We start from the raw sequence: 20,323 nt of genomic DNA on the forward strand, positions 1-20,323 counted from the left end.
ACCCAGTTACAGGCAGCAGGGGCTGGACTAGGTGACCTTCAGGAGTCCTTTCCTTTCTGGATTTAGCTAGTCTATCTCTAGTCTGACAAAATCCTGACAGCAAACAACTGTACAGCTACTGAATGATTTATCTTGGGGCTGAAGTTTAATACCGAAGTGTTCAAATGACTCCACTGGAAAAAACAGTTATTCCCTTCAGGGATACTTTAGCCTAAACAGGGTTTGGTTTACAAACTGCCACTTGGTCACAAAAAGTGTATGTACAGTTTTACTTCAAAAATGTCAAAAACAGAAGGGGTAAGCAGCAGTAGATAGGGTTTTACCTGAAAGGTGTGGTTGCATAATGCTGTGGGGGTTTAGCAGCAATCCCAAATAACTCCTACTTTGCCCCATATCCCACACCGTAATCCCATCCTCTGATTTGCATCAGTACAAGGTTTACCAGGGAGCAAGGACACATGTTTAAAAATTTCCTTTTTAAGGGGTGGGGAAGTTAACCTGATACAGTTGAATGCATCAAATCCTACCTTATAGCACCAAAAAACTGCATAAGCAAGATGAAGGATAATATGAGCTAGGAAAAAGGGACTTGGGGAAAGAGCACAGAGGAAACAAATTTCTTCTCATGGGCAGCATTAAAGTTCCAGTCTTATCACATAACACCACATGTTTGAAATGTTGAAGCGCTGCTTCATGCTTTTAGTTTAAGCAGCCTTTTTCCAACAGGAAAAATTTGGGAAATATTCTATTGACGACCATAATTTCAACATACATGAATTATTTAAGGAGTGACAGGTTTAGTTTAAAAAAAATCTGGGGAGTAAATATTTCTATTTTCAACAGGAAATGACTTCTATTTCTTCTGAAAGTACATCTAAATTTTTTTTTGCTGAAGGGAAGAAGTTAGTCCTATAACTCAGCTTTGCTTACACTTATTTCTAGTGACAGTATCATAAATCTAATCTGGATTAATAAACTAAAGGAAAACTCTTTATCTATATCCATCTTGCTGCTTCTAAGGCCATAATTACAGACAGGAAAGCTCTAGGTTGGTATTTAGAGGGGTGATGAGTTCTCCAAGAAAATGGCAGCCTACAGGTTGGTGCCTGGTTCACTGAGCAAGTGCCTCACATGAGCAAGCCTCAAGTGGGAGAATAGCCTATATCCACTTTCTTCAAGGGACTCATCCCATAAAGGAATACAGATTTTATCACACTTCACCACCTGTATACAATTAAGAGGACTATTTTTTACTGTTTTATAATCTTAGATTGAGTGGGTTAAAAAAGAAAAAAAAAAAAAAACAGGTTTTACTGGGTATAGCTGGGTGTGTACTTGCCAAATTACAGTGCATTGTAGTGCAGTCATTCATAGTCAGGCTACCTTTGCAACTAGTTAGACTGCCACACTTGGTTAAAAAGCCCAGCACATAAACTACCAGAGCACTTCTGAATCTCTATAATACAGTTACAGAATCTAGTTTCCAGTCATGGGTTTTGAACAGCAGCCTACAGACTAGATGAGAGATTCATGCCTGCCCTTGCTATTAACCAGTCTGAGTTTAATTAGCAGCTCAAGCAGTAGTCTCACCTTCAATTATGTCCTCCCCTTTCTAGAAACTACAGAGCTGTACTAAAATTAGGTTGAACAAAATATGTCCTGAAATAAGGGCTCATTCCCATTGGGATAGCATAGAGTTGCTTATCACAAGAGCATTGTACCTGTGCACTCTATTTTCTCCTCTTTCAAGTAATTTTAGTTGTATATTCGCAAAATACTGTTATATGACAAAATATAAATAATATTTCATATTGATTTTTCTAACAGCCCCATACCCTCCTAAACACACTCCTTTCAAGCTAAGATTTTAAAACTATGAGTTTTAACCTGCCTTTTTTTTTTTTTGCCCCTGTATTAGCAATTTACAATTTAGACAGAATTGTATTTAGCACTGAAATACAGCTCTGTACCACCCTAAAAGCTGTGTCAGAAAGCACATTAAGTACAATAACCAGTTTCTTAAAATTAAGGTTAGTGGTAATATTCCAGTGAAAAATTCTCTTACCAGAGCTTGATGATAGAAGAGGTTCTTTGTGAGAAGGTGTTTTAATAGTGCTGATAGCTTTATTTTCACATCCTCTCTTCAAGGTCGACACGGATGGCACCATTTTGACCTTGGGAGTTAATACACTTCGTAGTGGGACTGGGTCTTTCTTTGGTGTGTTTTTCCCTTGTGTTGTCCCATCTTTCACAGAAGGCATCTGTTTTAAGAAAAAAACAGAAACCAAAAAGCCAACAATACAACCCGCACACCACCACTGTGAGAAACGAAAGATCTCCCTCTGCAGCATCTGTAATGAAATACTGACCACCCAAGTAGGAGACACGCTTAGTTAGTCTCTATACCATTGTCCACATCTGCAGTTCAGAACCTCAAGAACCATCTCCTGAATGGCCTCCAGCAACACAAACCTATTAGTTTGAAGCTAATCACCAGTAATGACCAACACACTAAAAAGAGGTTACAGAGGTCATTTTATATCAGAATTTCTTCCTCTTCCTCCCCGAACTCTAATTAAGCCACTCAATTACATGACTACACCTAATCTCAAGATCTTAACCAACAAAGTACACATGTTAATGCCCTGAGAATTTAGTTGTCCTGTACTACCTGAAATGTCACAGCCCTTGTAATAGTTTCCTGGTCTAGGTCTTATGTCAGAACAGCTTAAACTCCCTCACATTGAGGTGCCATAGATAAAACACAAGTGCAGGAGTGGACCCCAGGACAGCTTTAAAATAACTGGTTTATATGTGTGAAACATCTGTGTTTCAGAATTCTTCCTCCAGTTTATACATGCATTAGTTCACAGCCACTCCTGTCTAGCCTATGAAGACACACATTACAGTTCAGCTCTTCATGTGCTTTTCTGTGACTCAAGCTGCAATTCGGTTGGAGTACCACACTTTCCACTTTGGACTCCAATCCTCATCTTCATTTTCAGATGTTAATCTATACTTTTCAGAAGACCACTCCTTAAATTTAATCCAGCTGATTTGTCTACTGCACATTTTATAGAAATGTCTCTATTTTTTCTCCAGGTACAAGCAGAATAATTAAAATCACAAAGATTTCCATTTTGGCAATGGGATGAATTAAAAGCATTCTCTCCAACCCTTGATACCAAAAGTAAGGACTGATAAAGAACCCAAACTCTTAAACACTTCAAAATTAAAAGACCATCCTTGCTTTCAAGTTAAATTATTATTCTAATAAATATATTACTTAATAATTTCTTGTGCAATGTTTCAAAAATGTTCTAAGTAGCTTCCCCCATATAGTGAGCTTTACTGGAATGTTTCTGGCAAATTCGTAGAGCCTGTCAAAAATTCAGACAATGACAGTTTTAGCAGCAACAGCTGCTGCTCCCATTTCACCAATTTAACGTAAGCTGTTGAACCCACAAGCCAGCCACACGAGAGACTCCATATAGCACCAAGACTCCAATTCTGTGTCCCTACCACACCTCCTGAAATCCTGGTTAACCCAACCCCAACACTCTTCCCTTCTTTCCCACTGTTCCTTTTCTTTTAACCTTCTTTCAGTGTATTTGAAAGCAGCACGTTTCTCCTGACAGGCAGCTGACTCATCCCAAAATATTTCCCAACCAACCAGCACATGCATACCTCCCGGCCAGGAAGTTTGCACCTTTCAGCTGGCTGACTGCCTAAAACCAGGTATATGCCCTCTGCATGAGAAATATTTCCTGACTACTCCTACCTATTCTAATGAGTCCCAGCTCTACTTTAAACAAATAAACTCCTAAATTATACAAAGCAGACAGTGAAACTAAGATGTTAAAAATAAAATGTTTCACCAACTTATTGGTCGTCAGGTTTTCTGTGACTTAATGTTACTGTTAATATATGCACAACATTTACATAACTAATTTTAAAAAGTCTACTTTAGTTCTAAAGCAGATTTTGAAAGAAAATACCGAAAACAGCAATTTACCTCTAATGTCTATTTAAAGTTACAGCACCACTAGAATTATCTTGAAAAAATGTATATTAAAATCTGTATTTAGAAAACCTCATGAAGTTATGCTAGGCAATTTTATGAGGTTGACTAAATTAAGATTTGGTTGCTTTTATTAGAAATCTTAGAAACGGTATTGTCTTAAAAAGACTTTACTAAAAAAAAATTATATTATGGAATAAGACGGAAGTGGAGACACTAAATTGTAGTTGAGGCCAACTGCAACTGATCTGTAAAACAACACTTTTTCACTGTCTGTACTAGGGAGAGACTCCACTCAGAAATCAACACTACAGCAACATTTGTAGACACCAAACCCATTCCACAATTACCACACTGTGCAAAAATGAATTTCCTTTTTGCAAATGTAAAAAACATACAAGTAAGTATAAAAGCAAAAAAACTTACCAAAGGAACAGAGTGCATATCAAATGTTTCATTTGCCATGTCTTTTGCTAATGTTGCTTCCAGAAGGACTCCCATGTTGCTGCTTTGCTCTTTTTCCCCTTTGGTCAGGTCGATGTTTTGAGCACAAGGTATCATTAAGGAGCTTGAACTTTCATTTAGCATCTCTTTCGAGTTCTCTCCAGATGCTGGAAGCACAGCAGAAACCAAGGAGCACGCCGAATGGGTAGCGCTTGCTTTGTCAATGTCTTGCAGACTTTGCTTTAACGCAGGTGTTTTTGAAGCCTTGTGGGAAGCATTTCTGGGATGTGTCGTGGCATGTACGACTTGGCTAGTGGAGAGGCGTTTGTTAACATGTAGCTTATGGGGCTTATTTACAGGCAATTCCACCTTAGTATCTTTAGCTAGATCTACTGGTTTTTTCTGCACTTTTATAGAGGAGGACAACTGCCTTGGGGAACCAACCCGTGAAGGTGAGGAGACAGATGATAGTTGATGGGACTGGGGAGACTGTTTTAATGCTGCACTGTCTCTTGGCTGTAGCACAGGTCTAGACACAACCTTTGGCTTAACATTTTTAAAATTAGGTTTGGGAAAACTAACAATCTCTGATTTCTTTGCTTTGGTTATTGTTGATGCAATAGAAGTCCTGCCCACTGGTTTTCTTGCAGTTTGATCTGAACTAGCTTTGAGCCCAGACCTTTTGTTACGCCCTCCTACAAAAGCTTCACTTGGTCTTAGTCTAGAAGACTTGCCTCGAAGTTCTTCCAAAGCTGAAGCAGAAAAAGTTCTATTTTTTGATTGCTCTTTAGGAGTTGAAGTACATAGAAACAAATCGCTTTCATCAGCTGTTGGACTGAAGACCACAAAAGTTGCTTCGCATTTCAGCTCAGGCATAACAGTCTTCTTTAATTTTGGTACACTGTAAGATACAGATGGGATGTTGTGCATATCCTGAGGAGCAGCATTTCCAGAGATACTTTGTTCTTTGGTTAAGGGTTCACTAGTTTTGTTTGATACTTGTTCTACATCCATTTGATCTACTGGGAGAAGGTGCACACTATTTACAAGACCATCCATGCATGTTTTAGCATTGGAATTCCCAGTTCCATCATGGTCAGGAGTAATCTCCAAGGATTTCACTTGCTCATCCTCATTAGTATTAATGCATGGTGATAATGCATCTCGCTTATAAGGATCTATACATCCAGCAGGTAGTTCTACAACATTTGCTTCTGTTTCCTGTGATTCTTTATCAGTCTTGATACTGTTTTTTTGATATTGTTCAACACCTGCAGAGCTGAAATTAGGGGTTCTTTCTGAGCTGGTTCTATCAAATTTCTCTCTGATACATACTTCAGAAGAAATGAATGCTTCCCCCAGATGCATGTCATCATTTCGATCAGTTCCCAGAGTTCCACCTGTAACATTAGTAGCATCCAGTGTGCTCAGCTGGCAGCATGCCCTGTCATTTTTCAGGGACTGTATGTTCTGCTCTGTAGCAGGAGGAGTTTGTACAGACTTAGAGTCAGTCTGACTGTAAGGCACTGAGTGTTTGATACTCTGACTTTGCATTTTTGCCATAGCAAAGTCACCTTTCAGTAAGTTTGTTGTTGCTTCCAAGCCACAGTTCAAAGGACACACACAGGTCTGTTCAGTCACAGAAGACCTGCATACAGCATCCGTATCTCCCAATGGAGCTCCTGTGCAGTTGTATTTACCAGGTGTCTTCTGCAGATCAAGTACTTCAATACACTGCTGTTTTAAAAGACTTCTGAAGTCACCCTTATTTTCAAAAATGGTATCACCTTCATACTCAGCCACTATATTTTGGTCAGTTGAATTACTGTGTATCTTGGTGGCACAAGTCTCTGAGGAAGGGGTAGCTCTGTCACATGCATAGTTATTCCCATTTTCATCCCTTATAAGTAAGGGAGATTTCAAGCCATTCTTTACTTTGTCATCGGACTTCCCAACATTCATTTTGAAAGCTAAATTTTAAACTGTTTTCATTTTATACTTCTTTAAAATCCCAGAGAATGCAGATTCTTCTGAACTTTGCAGAAAAAAAAAACCCAACTGCTTTTCCCTGGAATGTGTCAATTGTCCTGAAAGATATTTAAAAAGTGGTTCTTTGTTTCCATGTTTCCCAAGAAGATTCAAATGTTCTGGAATTAAAAAGAAATTTTAAAAAATAAGGCAAACCAAGATTTTAAGACGGTAAGCATTCCTAAGCTCCTAGTCTTCAGACATCAGAGCAGCAACATAGAAGCAATACTCAGAATCCCAGCAAAGAAAAATTTCAGCCCTCATCCCTTGATGCAGAGCAGTAACAACCCCAGAGACTGGCTTTTCTCTGCACCGAAGGTCTTTTTCCTGCCTTTTGGGGCAGCAATGCATAGCAGAGGCAGCTGAAAATTTTCAAAGAGCTGTTTAAGACATCTGAGTTGAAATAAAGAGAGGAGAGGGAGGTTTGTAACCAGCTCTGGGGCTACACCAGTACACTGCCCCCACGCTGCTGGGGCAGCCAACTGGTAGATGCATGTGGGACCCCTCTAGAGTCAATGGAGAGCAATTCCATACCAGTGAACTGCCTCCATCTTCTATAAAGATGACACGAGATTAGCCAAATGAGGAAACAATGCCAGTGACCTCTCAGCAGAGCAGAGCCCTATATCGTCACCCAAAACCCTATGGAAAGGTGAAGGGGCAGGATTGACATGGAGAGATGATGGAGAACAACTGACCACACATGGGGTGGAGATGCACAAACAAAAAACAGTAAAGAAGAGCCCTTGCAACATATAGTGACAAGTTCCTAACAAGTGCTAAGACTGCACCCAAGTTACCAAAACCACAAGGACGTGAATGAGACAGAAGACCAAACTGTTCAAAGCAGCTGGATGACCTCTGTAGCACTCTGTATGAAAGGCTCCTAGTACCAGAAACGAGACCAGATGCAGGAAGAACTTCAGATTTATAAGATATGGTTGCAGTGGGTGGGGAATCTGCCAGAAGGTGGCTCACTTTCAGAGCAATAAAACCTGAATAGGTGGGCAGAAGTTCACTGGATCTGACATGGCAATCTGGCTGAAGATGCATTCATGGACAAAGGTCAGCTTCCCAACTGAAGAAAAAGAACAACTGCTGAACACCTTCACAGGTCTGGAATGACAGATTACACTCTCCAATCAAAGGAGCAGGAAGGAGGACACTTTTTATCAAAACCCATGAGCAAACAGGTCTGTGGTGTTTAAATAAAAATGCAGACATCAGAGTGGGGTGTCCTAAAACAAGGATACTGATGTAATAACATATTTGAAATCTGGTGCAGCAGGACATGTACATCAGGATTAAGTAGGTTTGGTGGGCAGAATAACTCATAATTCACATAAGAATTATATTAAAGTCTGAAATTATTTGACTGTTTCAACTATGGTGACAATAATGGATGCAATACAACAAGACGGTTGTTACAAGATCAGAAAAGATAATAATAAGGGATGTCTGGTATAACAATGTTGATTAAGCACATTGAAGAATAATTCTGTGATCATATTTTTGTAGAGGAATCAAAGACTGCCTTGGGAAACAAGTTTGTTCTGAGAAGAGAAGCAACTCTTGATTTGTTCTTTAACAAATAAGTTTAAATCCTCACAGAAACCATATAAGCCATCCTGGAAACCACAACAGGAGAAAGAAAAACTCTTATCCACAAATACTCTGGAAAGTGTAAAATGAAGCCAACACACTAACTAGTGAAAGGTAAGTTACTTTGTTCATTATTCAAAATTCACTTTTTTCCTTAAGCCTTATTTTCTTCAGCTGGAAGCATAGCTTAAGTAACTACATTCAAAATAAATCCTTTATCATACTAATGAAAAGTGTAAAGCTGCAGGGCCCATAAACAGTTTTGAGTGCAAAAGCAGCACCCAAAGTAAGACTGTTCTAGAACTGCAAGAATTTGTCTGCTCACAGAGTGGCTTCTGGCCCACAATCTGGTCTTTGCATAGTACTTTGAACATCTGACTCAGATTGAGGGTAAAAAGATCATGAAACAAGGAAACAAAAGCTACTGAGATCAGACACCACACCCTCCTCTGCCCCCCTCCCACCCCCAAGATGAAATGGCTTTTCTAGCTAAAAAATCTCCAGGTTCCTCAAGGCTGATCCAGATCTTTTGCCTACCCAGTATTATTCAATCCCTAAAGAAGCATAAACAATTGTAGTGCCCTCACTTTCATCTCCAATTAGGAAACTTAAGGCAGATTGAACAGTTCTTCCAAAAAAGTCTTCCCTGAGGGGAGGGCAAGAACCTGTTGTGAATAATTTTCCATTAGTTTAAGTCAATCACAGAATCAACTGCTGAGAAATATTTGCGAACTTTGCTTTCACTGTTGTTTTGACACATTAAAACTTGTTTCTACTTGTCTGGAGACTAGCCCTTAACACTGCTAGCTCACCTAGCCATGTGAAGATTCCATTTTGATTCAGCAGTAGCTCAGATCAAACCAGAAGTCTTACCTCTTTCAAGAGCTTTCTTTCTGCAGAAAATAGGCAACTTTAATATATCAAGACTTAGCAAGACTAAAATCCCAAGAATTTAAAGAATGGTGTATTACCTTACAGTATATGTAGCCAATAATGCCAAAATTTGAAACAACACAGGTAGCTAAGTAAACTTTGATTCAACTGATGCTGAAGAAGCTCCAAGAAAAATAAAAGTAGTTTTGATACTGTGTAGAGAAATGAGGAAGTACAGTAAAGTTGCACATACCAAGGTGTACATGTACATATATGTCTGTTTACTCAGTGCTCTGGACTTCCACATAACCAGAGAACACATAGAAATAAATTACTAATTCAATTATTTTTAAAGCAAATGTTCACTATAGTAATCAATACTTTCACGAACAAGTAGACCAGCTTCAAATACAGCTTCACATCCACACTTAGAGTACTGAAAGCATCCTGCATAAAAAGAGAGGTATTCCTAAGGATCAGCTATAGTATATAAAAATCTGTAACCTAAATGAACATTATTCCTTAAAGAATTGACATTCTGTAACTCTCCAAAGAACAGCATGTTCATTAAGCTTATGAAAAGACTTCTTGGTGATGAGAAATTCTTTAGTTTTAGATTTGCCATAGAAAGCTGAATGAAAAATTAACCTCAGCCAGCATCTCCTCCATAGGGAGGGGTCAGTAGCAGACGCACGGACACAACGGTTGCCCTCACCAAGAACACACTGTTCCTGGCAACTAGTGTGACTTGAGGAATTCTCTAAACTAAATACTAATAAACTTGCTTTGACTTTGTCTTACATCAAGCATTATGCATGCCTGGCCTCCACAATACACTACAGTGCACTGCAAAACAGTTCAGCTGTTTTTGCCTTCAGTAAAGCTCAGCTTACCAAATTTCAGTTGTGTACCTCAAGTGCTTACACAAAGGAGAAAAAGCCTTCACTACCTGAGCTCTAAGTTTTCCCCTTCCTCAACTGATATAAGAGCTTGGGGTAAGAGCAGTACCACTTGGGGAAAAAAAGAAAAAAAAAAAAAAAGGAGAGAAGCTTGGCAAATATATTCTCCTAAAAAGAGGAGGGACTGGGTGCCAACAGGCCCAGATCCAGGAGAAATACACTAGAACATACAGAACTGGGCTCACAGCAAGATCTTGTCACTTCTACTAACCAACAAGAGGTGTCCAGGAGTGTGCTGTTAAAGGGCAGGGGGACAGTCACTTGTTCAGTGCAAGCTAAACAGGAATCAAAACCAGATTAATTACAATAAATAATTCAACCCACAGGCTGACAAAGTACTACACGAATTCAAGTCAGTTTGTGTTAGTGTCACAATGCAGACAGTTATAATTTACACTTTTCCTGGTACTTCATCTGGAACTTGATTCTTTCAAGCAAATTATCATGGAGCACTTACTCATCAGCTATGTTTGTGAAGCCTGTATGAAGGGGGACATGGGATGGGGAATAAATCTGAAAGGAGAGGGTGTGCCCAGACATGGAGGGAGGCAGTCTACAAGTGCTCTAATTAACTAAACATGCTTTGATACCAGACAAAATGCAGCATCAGCATTCCAGCAGAAAACTGTACTACATGGTCATGATTACCACAGTCCCTGAAATTAAAAACCATACAAAGCATTTAATATGTTAACACATTACACTACAACCAGTTTACTTGAGCACGTCCTGGAACACAACACAATCACAGAAGTATGATTTTTTCAGCATATACACCTGAAGGCAGAGATGGCATCATCTGGGAGGGAGTCTACAGCAACCAGCCATCCCTCCCAACACACCGTTCCATAAGAAAGCACTAGGAAAACACACAATGGTTCAGGTAATGCTGCATTGACACAGAATTGCAAATTTCAGAGTCCTCTGTGCCGCCTCAGCAACGTTACACTCTAATGTAAACTAGTCCACAGGCAAGCTAATTCAAACTATTATAGAGAGGGTAAGTGAAGCTCCTACAACAACTCCACACAAACATTTACAACATTATAAGCACAATCTACTCCTTAAAGTGAATTACATTAAGTTCTCATATGCTCATGGCATTGTTTCCTTCAGAATACACAGTCAACAGTGAGTGTACTCTGAAGGTGATTATAAAAGAACAAAAAAACCCAACAAACTACCAAACCAAAACCAAAACCACCCCACAGGGTAGCTAAACAATATCTGTATACTTTAGTCAAAGACATTTTAGAAGTCAAAAACCACGTTAGACACTTGATACAGCAGAAATAATGCGCAAGTTACGTTTGCAAGCAATCACACAGGCATGTTTGACTGAAGGAGTACTATCACTTCCTAAGGCATAAGCCATAGGTTTTGCCCTCTACTTGGCTATTTGCTAGCCTGTTTCAAGAATGAAACAGCAGCCTAACATAAAAGTTATAGTAAACAAGGAACATGAATTTTAATCAGTTACATCTTGGCTCTAAGATATGGAAGAAGTAAAGTAAAACGGCAGTTCTAGTGCAGAAAGCAGACATCCCGAAGTTGTGCAAGAGGTGTTGACTTTCCGTAAGATGTTCAAACCGTAACACTACCATCAGACCACCCCAAAACTTGACAGCTGATCCTAACAAGTACATCAACCCTAGTAGTTTGTCCTAGTAGTGAGTAAATGGTTGTTTGAGACAGCAATGCTAGTGCCTTCCCCAAACTCACAGCCTCCAGTGATTCACTCCTCAGTGTGTTGGTTCAATGGCAAGTTTCAAAGGCTTTTAGACCTTTTTTTGCCTTGCCCATAGTCATTGCTCTCCTAAGAGGAAAAGTCCTTATCTATTTTATTACTTATAAACTCTAGCCATCCTTGTTGCCCTATCTTTAAGGATATTATGCTGTTTTCTCCATCTTCAATTTATGACTATTTGTTAGCACATAACACACAGAGATACTCCAACAGATTTATACAGTGTCTTGATAACACAGTTCTTCCTTTAATAATTGACAACTTTTGAATTTTATTGTAAGGTAAGTTTTAGGAGAACTCTGTATTCAGAAGTGGAAGACTGGTCCAGTGATTTTTTAAAAGAAGTAAATAAAGCCCATCCTTTACTTAGATAGCCAAGATACTTAATAACATTGTCTAGAAATGACATCCAGTACTTTGGGGATTTGGAGATACATGCAATCTCCTAGACCAGAGAGTTCTGCAAATGCACGTCTTTCCCTCCACCCTGTTTTACAGCAACTGCCACGTAAATAACAGAGCTAACACACCAGCCAGTGACAAACACCAGCTATTAACACACTGCAAGTAAGCAAGTGTACTTTATCGTCTGAGACTGTGCATAATCAAACAAAACCAACGCTACCTATTTGAATGTGCAGATGAGAATAGCAATAAGCCCCTTGCTTGAACAGTCCAGCACACTCTTATGACTTAATCAGACTCTCATTCATAGCTTCATTAAGACAGCATTCATTGCTAAAAGTGTCAGACCACTCACAAGGTTTTCAAAGAACAGTGTGCACATGGTCTGTTATATACTTAGTTATATACTGTTATATACTTAGTTATAATTTGTTTATCCATTGCCAACATAAACAAAGCCAGTGCATGGTTTTCCATAAGATCAATACTCAGCCTGTTCCTCTTTAGGAACTTGCAAGAATTCCATTAAATTCTTTCTTAGCGGTAAATTAGATGTTACCTTTTCAGAAAGATACTTTGGGGATTTTTTTTGCTATTTTATCACAACTAAATTATTTAGCAAAAGCGTATGTTACTGTTCAAGGAAGGATGAACTTTCAGGTCAAAATGAAAGTAAGGAGTTGGAACTTGGTAAAACAAACAGTACATTTATTGTGGCACTTCCTTGGAAGGTCAAGGTTCACATCCTTCTTTTTGAAAGACTTGACTGAATAGGTAAGCACAAACAGGCCTGAGACTGTCAGAGCCCGATGTTCAACAATCCTTATCAGTGTTCAAGTTATTTGAATAGATAGGGATTGCAAATCAGCTCACCTTCTCTGTTTCCTGTAATTCTGCTGAACTGATTTTGTCCACTGCTACCATTTAAAGGGTACATTCATAGATTTTGGTATCTTGAAGCTATGAAACAATGGGCCAGGATTATTCACAAGAATTTTCCCTCTAAGACTGAAATATTATCAGTGTAGGAAGAAAGGCAGAAATGTATTATGAAGAACAAAAACACTTTGTGAACTCCTGCTAGGTTTCTCCATCTGCTTACATAGACCAAATAAGGTTTGTGCTCTTCAAGAGTGCCCTTGAGTTTCAAGCTAGTGTTCAGACATCCAGCAATTTTCCTGACACCTCTCATCATATGCTCTTGATCATAATTCCTCATTCTTTGACAAAATTTCAGCCATCAGCACCCTTGCTGCCCATTTGCCTTTAAACCAACTTCAGTCAAAATAGAAGCTGTTCCAAACTAGCAGGTCAGTCCTCCCACCAACCTACTCTGCATTACATGTTTCTCTGCTTTTACAGAGCTGTCAAACCTCTTAACTTGGCCCATGTTCTTCTCTTCTCATCCTAGCTAAGTCAAATCTAGTAGAGAAGCAAGTACACAGGGAAGCAGTGCAGAATAGTCATTACACCTTGGATTCTCAAGACAAATGGCAAAGTGTTTTTGCTGGTGGCTTTATGGGGATGTTTTGGGGTTTTTTTTGGTTTTTTGGTTTTTTTTTAATTTGGGGTTTAAATATCCTGATTATTTAATAAATAATATTTAAGTGAAGACTGACTGCACTGACAAGTACAAAGTTTTCACAAAACAGCAAGTACAAGAGGCAGAAATACTCTGCAGAAACAGCACCACATAGCAAGGGTGGTGGCTAAAATGCCAGATGTAACCTTGGGGGAAAAAAAAAGCTTGTTGTTTCGTAACAGTAGGCCACAACCTAGCAGGTCAGAGTAGAAATGGCTTTAACCATTACCACAATGTGCCAGGCAGCATACACTTAGAGTGCTTAAGGTTATGTGCTAACTTGAAACTTTTCATGTTCCTGAACATTTTATGAAGCATCTGTGCCCACAGCCCTAGTGTGAGTACTATACAACTTAGAGCTGACATTAGCAGTATTCTTATATGGACTGTATCAATGGAATTGGACAGTTAAGGACACAAAGACTCATCTGCACCCATGCATAGCATGTCCTTCAGATCTTCATGTAAAACTGAGAAGCCTTTCAGCATTTGGCTATATTTAACACAGACATATGATATGAACTAGTTTGCAGAGCATTTGGAGTACTCTCAACATAACCTGCAAAGAAGCAAGATATTGTAAGTACAGCGGTATTATTTAGTTCTAGTGGAATATTCTGTGCAATGAATCTATAACTAGATTAATTTATATGAAAAAGCAGACCAAAATGGTCTCTAATGACTGAAAGAACAGCATCTTTGCCATGGTATTGCATTGCAGTAGAAATTGAACATTAACCAAGTCAGAAATTTAACCAGCTTGCAGTTTTTGCAGACTCAAAAGTTGTTTGCTGTGCAGAAGTGGTCATTCATTAAAGACAACAGCCAGCCAAGAACAGTTTCCACTGACTCTACAAGAAATTCTACCACTGAGTTAGGACTGCACTTTTGCACAGCAACAGCATCACAGCAGAATTTAATTCTGAAGATGCTGCATTTGCCGATTAAAGAACAGTGCTTTTAGACTTAAAAAATATTTAAGGCTACTGATTCTATATAGTGAAAAAAAAATCCAACAAAACTGCAGTAAACTGGTTACAGGAAATAATATTTTGGTAGCCAAATAGGAAGCAGCACCAACTCAATGATCAGAAGTCCTAAAGGTATAATGGTTGTTGAAGACTTTCAACAAGTATTGCTGGATAGTAGTTTAAATCCCAACAGTTTTGCCAGTACTTCACCTGCAGTGTTGCACAACTGGGATGTGGAGCAAGGCGGCAATTCACAACCATTGTTCCTGATGTTATAGTCTCAGGCAAAAATAACCCAAATAAAACACATTTGGTTTATATTTAAAAGAAAATATTGTTATTTTTCCTACAAAAGGAAACCATTTCTCAGCGAGATCAGTCCTGATACAAGAGTTGTAGTCTTTCTACATTTTTTGGTTGTTTCCCTTTGGACCCAGAAGGCAAAAGCCTCTGAATCCAAGAGGGACCAGCTCTGCAAAGCTGAACACAGCACTGCACCTCTGCAACAGACAAATGGCAAGAAATATGCTGTGGCAGTTTTGCAGAACTGGTTTTAAAAAAAAAAAAAAAAAAAAAAAAAAAAAAAAAAAAAAAGCAATAGCTTGATTTATGCAACACTATCGGGGAGCAGGCTGCAGTCGGTGCTCTCTGGAAAACACAAGCTCACCGTGCCGCCTGACACGGCTGATGACAGGCTGCTTGCAGCCCCACAAAGGCTGAAATTCCACCAGGACCTTGACGGTGAAGGACTGGAACAAAGGGCAAGCTGGGCACATGTTGCTTGAAAGACTGCCAGGGCAAGGTTATCCAAGGGATCCCCCGAGAGGGATCCAGACATTCAGGCTGCCATTCGTGCCCTGCAGTTTCTCCTTGGCTCTTGGGATGGGGCTCCATTTGAGCCCTGAGCAGCAGCACTCCCAGAAAGGGGGGGTTCTGCATCTGTGGGGCAACAGCAGGACTCAGAGCTCCTGTACAGAAATCATCCTGTCAGTCCATCTGAGATCCCACAACAATGCTGCAGTCTAGAAAAGAATTATAAATTTCTTCCTCAAAACTCAAGTGGTGACAACCCATTATTTTAATGTTTTTCCTTTAATCAATTTGCTTAAAGTCAAGCTTAAAATCCAAATGGTGCTTGTTATAGGCTACATGTTGTTTTACAGTACAGTCAAGCCTGTTCCGAAACTTTAATCAGGGAGCTGAAGGATGTTACAACTTCAAATGTAAAGTCCTCAAGAAGTTCTTCCCTTTCAACTAATAGCTGACTTGACAACTTCCCACTAGAGTAAAGCGTATGTACATCATCACATCATTGCAGACACCCTGGAACTACAGTTACCTGTTATATGGTAACATTAGCATTGATTTCAACTCAAGACTGACTAAAATAAATGCCACAGGCAGTGACAGAAGTGTTACACTCCCAGTGCCACATCCATACTTGATGTTCCCCAGTGAGTTTCAGCTTCTGTACAGGCTTCCATTACATGAGAGATATGCACAGCTAGAGGACATTGCATGCTCTGGCACTGCCTCTGTGCTACCAAGTGAAAAAGCAACCCTCTGGTTTTATAACAAACTAGATCATAACCCTTGACTAGACAACCTAATAGGGCCTCATGATTAACAGGCAAAAACTGCCTCTCTCTTCCTCTGGCTGGTTTTTTGAGTGTCAGCTTTGTTTTTCCGACAAGGACTGATCACACATTAACTTATGCCATACAGTATCCTCAGTCAGGCAGTTCACTTATATACATGGATTGGTCCTCAGCAGTCTTTAGGACTTGCCGCCATGTATAAACTACCCAGTCTGCAATACAGCTCACCTCACATTTGACTCTTTGGACTTGGCCTTCACTGGCTTTATAAGCCTGATGGAGCAAAATTGCATACAGGCAGTGACAGCAGCATTGATGATTTAGAGGTCATCACTCTGATCTGGTACACTTTTAAGCAGTCATTCTAAAACCAGACATCCCGTCTTCTTAGCAGCAACCTATACAATACCATTTATTGAGCTAAAACAAATTTAAGACATGCAAATCTGCAACAGTAAATAACTGGGAGAACACAGATAAAGGAGCTTCTCATTAGTACTATCTAAAAAAGGCTTAAGAGGAAAAAGATTACTGCAACTTCTATAGACCCTGCACAGAGACAGGCAAAGATTCTATTTAAATGATACCTTTATATTCTTACAGTCAAAACTCAAAGCTTTCCTGGCTCAAAACTGTAGAGAGCAACAGGGTTTAAAGCATCACTATGCAGAAGTTTCTCCAAAGCTGTGCTTTCCAGGCTGTTCATCCAAGGACATAATACATATCCATCATTAACTGAGATAGAACATTACTTCTTGGATTTAGGTTGATCACAGACCTCCATTATTTAGTTCTGCTAAGTATCAGCACCAAATGGCAGCTTCTGGGTCAAACAGTCACTTAACAGTAGAGAAATCTATGAAACTATCATCCATATCAAAGGCAAATCAGAAACATTTTGGTAAGGCAAGTATTTCACCACTCAGCAGTGCAGGTGAAAAGCTCCTACACAGGGCTAACCCAAAGAAGCATACTTGACTAACTTCATACAGCTGACATCAGTTTGGAACACAGATAAGAAACTCCTGCATTTCATCTTAAAGAAGCCGGAAAACAATTCTCACACATGGCCATGTATTTGGGCTGCACATTGCACAGGTGGGGGGTGTTACGGAATGAGGAAGAAACACTGTTGGAAAAAAAATTATCAAAAAACTGATGCTCAGGTACCTAGTAAAAGTTAATTAAACTTGCACAACCAAATACTGTCCTGTGAAGGGTAACCAACTTCCTTTTGAAAGCAATCTCAGTTTGTTTAAGTTTGCATGATGGAATTATTTCCTCTACCAGCAGCAAGTTCAACAAAGCTTGCCAATAATGCTACAGTTTCTAAATTTCCATCTAGAAATCCACCAATTCACAGTGCACAAACAAGGATCCTCACGTCCTGCTCAATCAGGACTCTGCATGCACAGCTTGTTGATACAACTCCTCTGGTAAATGAAATCTCAGAATGCTGCAGCAGCCTGAATAGAGTTGCCTACATAGGGGCAGGGGGGAAAAAAACCAAAACCAAAACAAAAAAAACCCAACCCAAACCAAAACACACACCCAGTGCTGAGTAATCCTAAAAAATAAATAGGGGGAAAAGTCATTAAGCTTCTCCTGCTAGGAAAATACATAGCCCTAAGTGCAAAAAGCTGAGGGAAAAAAAGTTGAGCTGAGCAGAACATCCAGGAGAATCCACAAGATCCACTGGATCTCTCATTTCTGTTTCTCTAATTTTAGAGACTATTTAAGAGTGCTTTCTCCCTCTTTCATCACATATCGCGGGATGTTCCTGGAAAAGGAGGCTGTTTCTACCTTGATGTTTTCCCTTCAAATCCACCACTGGGGTTCTGCTCTCTCTGAGCCAATTTAAACATACCAGCGGTGTTTTCACAAGCCATTTGGGTAGTACGCTGCTCACAAATGTCAACTACAAGCAATTAATGCTGCATTAGGAACTTTCTCCAGAGGAAATTGCCTCACAAGAAGCAGGGGTAGAAGGGATTGGCACCTGGAAACCACTTGCTTCCATCCTCTGGAAAGTCCAGCTACAGCAAAGCCTTCAGGACTGCAAAGCAGTATTTGGTGGTTAGATTTAAAATAGTTCAAAAGTTTGCTGAAAGAAGTAACAAGGAACAGTAGCCTGCAAAACAGTTCTAGGAATAGGGTGGTGACAATGAGATTCCTTGGGCTGAACTTCTTCTGCCTACAAGGAAGTTCCTAGTCAAAACTAGGTATGCCAGAAGTCAGAAGGGAAGCTAGTACCCAGGAACTGGAACAATTGTCATGCAGGAGGCCAAGGTTCAATCTTTGGGCAAGTACTAAGTGCTCAAGTTAGTCCTGCTCTTCTGATCTTGCACATGACAGACTGCCTGGTGCCCTGAGTACTTCATTTCTGACCACTGATAAGGTTTTAAGAAAAAAACTTTTTTTTTTTTTAATCAGAAAGGAGAAAAATGTGTATTCTTAAATTATCCCATAACGGGTAAACAACCTCTACGTAGGCATACATACTGATCTAAAAATCAAGTTGTGCGTCAGACAATCAAGCCTTTCACAACAGAAATTGTTAGACTGAGTCCTTTGTCTATTTTCTTCACAAATCATTGCAATACAGAGAATGGAAGGTGTGAAAGGTAGAAAAACAAAGGTTTTCATAATATTAAACTGTACTAAAGTCTCCTGAACTGTTTCATAAAATTTTCTTCTCCCCACCTAAGGCAGAAGCAAGAGCAACTGCCTGCTTAAACCTCCAGTTTCTAAAATTTTTAAGTTCTACCAGCTTACCACCCACCTCTGTTTTAGTAGTCGCACCAAATCGATGTGTGTTTCTCCCCACCGTGTCCCTGAATTTCAAGTCTGCATAACAAGACTGAGTATTTGGAGTTTTCAATTATTCCCATCCACATTTCAAATTAAAAGTTGGCTCCTAACAAATTTAAGTGCTGTGGACAAGCTACACTCATTCCTAAAAATTATTTAGATATACAAACATGCAATTCCATGTCTATAAAGAAACTGCAATTTCACAGAGCAGGTGGTAATATAAACTAAATCCAAGCCAATCACATGCTATAACAGAGAGGCTGGAAACTCTGTGAGAATGCTTTGTATCTCCAATATACTTGAGACATTCCCACAGACTCCACTGAAAGAGCAAAGAGCCTTATACAGAGAGAATAAAGTGGCATTCACATATCAAGAAGCTAGGGAGCATGTTTTGGTTTAAACAGTAATCTTTCCTAACACAAGAACACTGCTGCCATCGGTGCCTTCTCCTGATTGGCTAAGCACCAGCTTAGCAGCCAATTTTTACATCTTCATCCTATCACGTGGTTCAGTTATTTTGCATGGAATAGACCGAAGACAAGAAACACCATTATTACACTGTGCTAACTTCAACAAGCCTGCTCAGCATTAGACTCCACATGCAGAAATAAAATAGAATAAACCTCAGTATTCAGGTTTATTTGTATGTCAGTACCTGTATGCTGCTTATATGACCACACAATGGAAAAATAGATTTTAAAAGCTATTTAACAAAACAATCACAAGTCTTACCACAGCCACTGATTCAGTGCAAAAATACACTGGAGCTTGCAGTTAGGTTAACTTGATTATTCAGATGCCTATCTCTACCTTTATCTTTGATATAAAGTGTAACTCATTTATAGGCTACAAGGACAAAATACAATTCTAGGATTTAACTATAAAATTCTCACTCTTTAAATAACACAAAATATATTTACTAAGATCCCTCTTAAGTTTTCAACATCAAATGTATGTAAATCAACAGTTAGATCAGCAAGTAATTTGGATCCCAAACCAACTGCAGGTGAATTGATTCTATTCTGAATCAAACTATGCAATACAAAGCCAAAGTCAGGCTCTGCTAACTGAAATTACAGCACCAGAACCATGAGCAGAAGTCTGTATTTGCATAGACTCACCCATGGCCTGGGCAGACCCATCTTGCATGTACCTAGGTCATCAATATATCCAAAATGTTAACTGTGGAAGGGGAAACCAAATATCAACTTAGAGAACATTCCTGTGGTCTCACCACCAGACTTCTTTCAAACTGCCAAGTTTCATGTCTCCCATA

At 39.3% G+C, this 20,323-nt stretch overlaps 1 protein-coding gene across 4 annotated transcripts in view; it reads right to left on the reverse strand.

The window, feature by feature from the left end:
* Positions 1–20,323, reverse strand: part of MTUS1 (microtubule associated scaffold protein 1) — a 117,265-nt gene that overhangs the window by 77,365 nt on the left and 19,577 nt on the right. For all 4 annotated transcript variants that reach the window (XM_048303114.1, XM_048303113.1, XM_048303111.1 and 1 more), the window contains exons 2-3: positions 4,448–6,612; positions 2,066–2,261 (exon numbers count right to left, since the gene is read on the reverse strand). In XM_048303114.1, the coding sequence (XP_048159071.1) occupies positions 2,066–2,261; positions 4,448–6,427 (2,176 nt within the window). In that variant the 5' untranslated portion in view covers positions 6,428–6,612. The remainder of the gene's footprint in view (positions 1–2,065; positions 2,262–4,447; positions 6,613–20,323) is intronic.

The sequence above is a fragment of the Corvus hawaiiensis genome, chromosome 5, assembly GCF_020740725.1.
Source record: "Corvus hawaiiensis isolate bCorHaw1 chromosome 5, bCorHaw1.pri.cur, whole genome shotgun sequence".
NCBI lineage: Eukaryota > Metazoa > Chordata > Aves > Passeriformes > Corvidae > Corvus > Corvus hawaiiensis.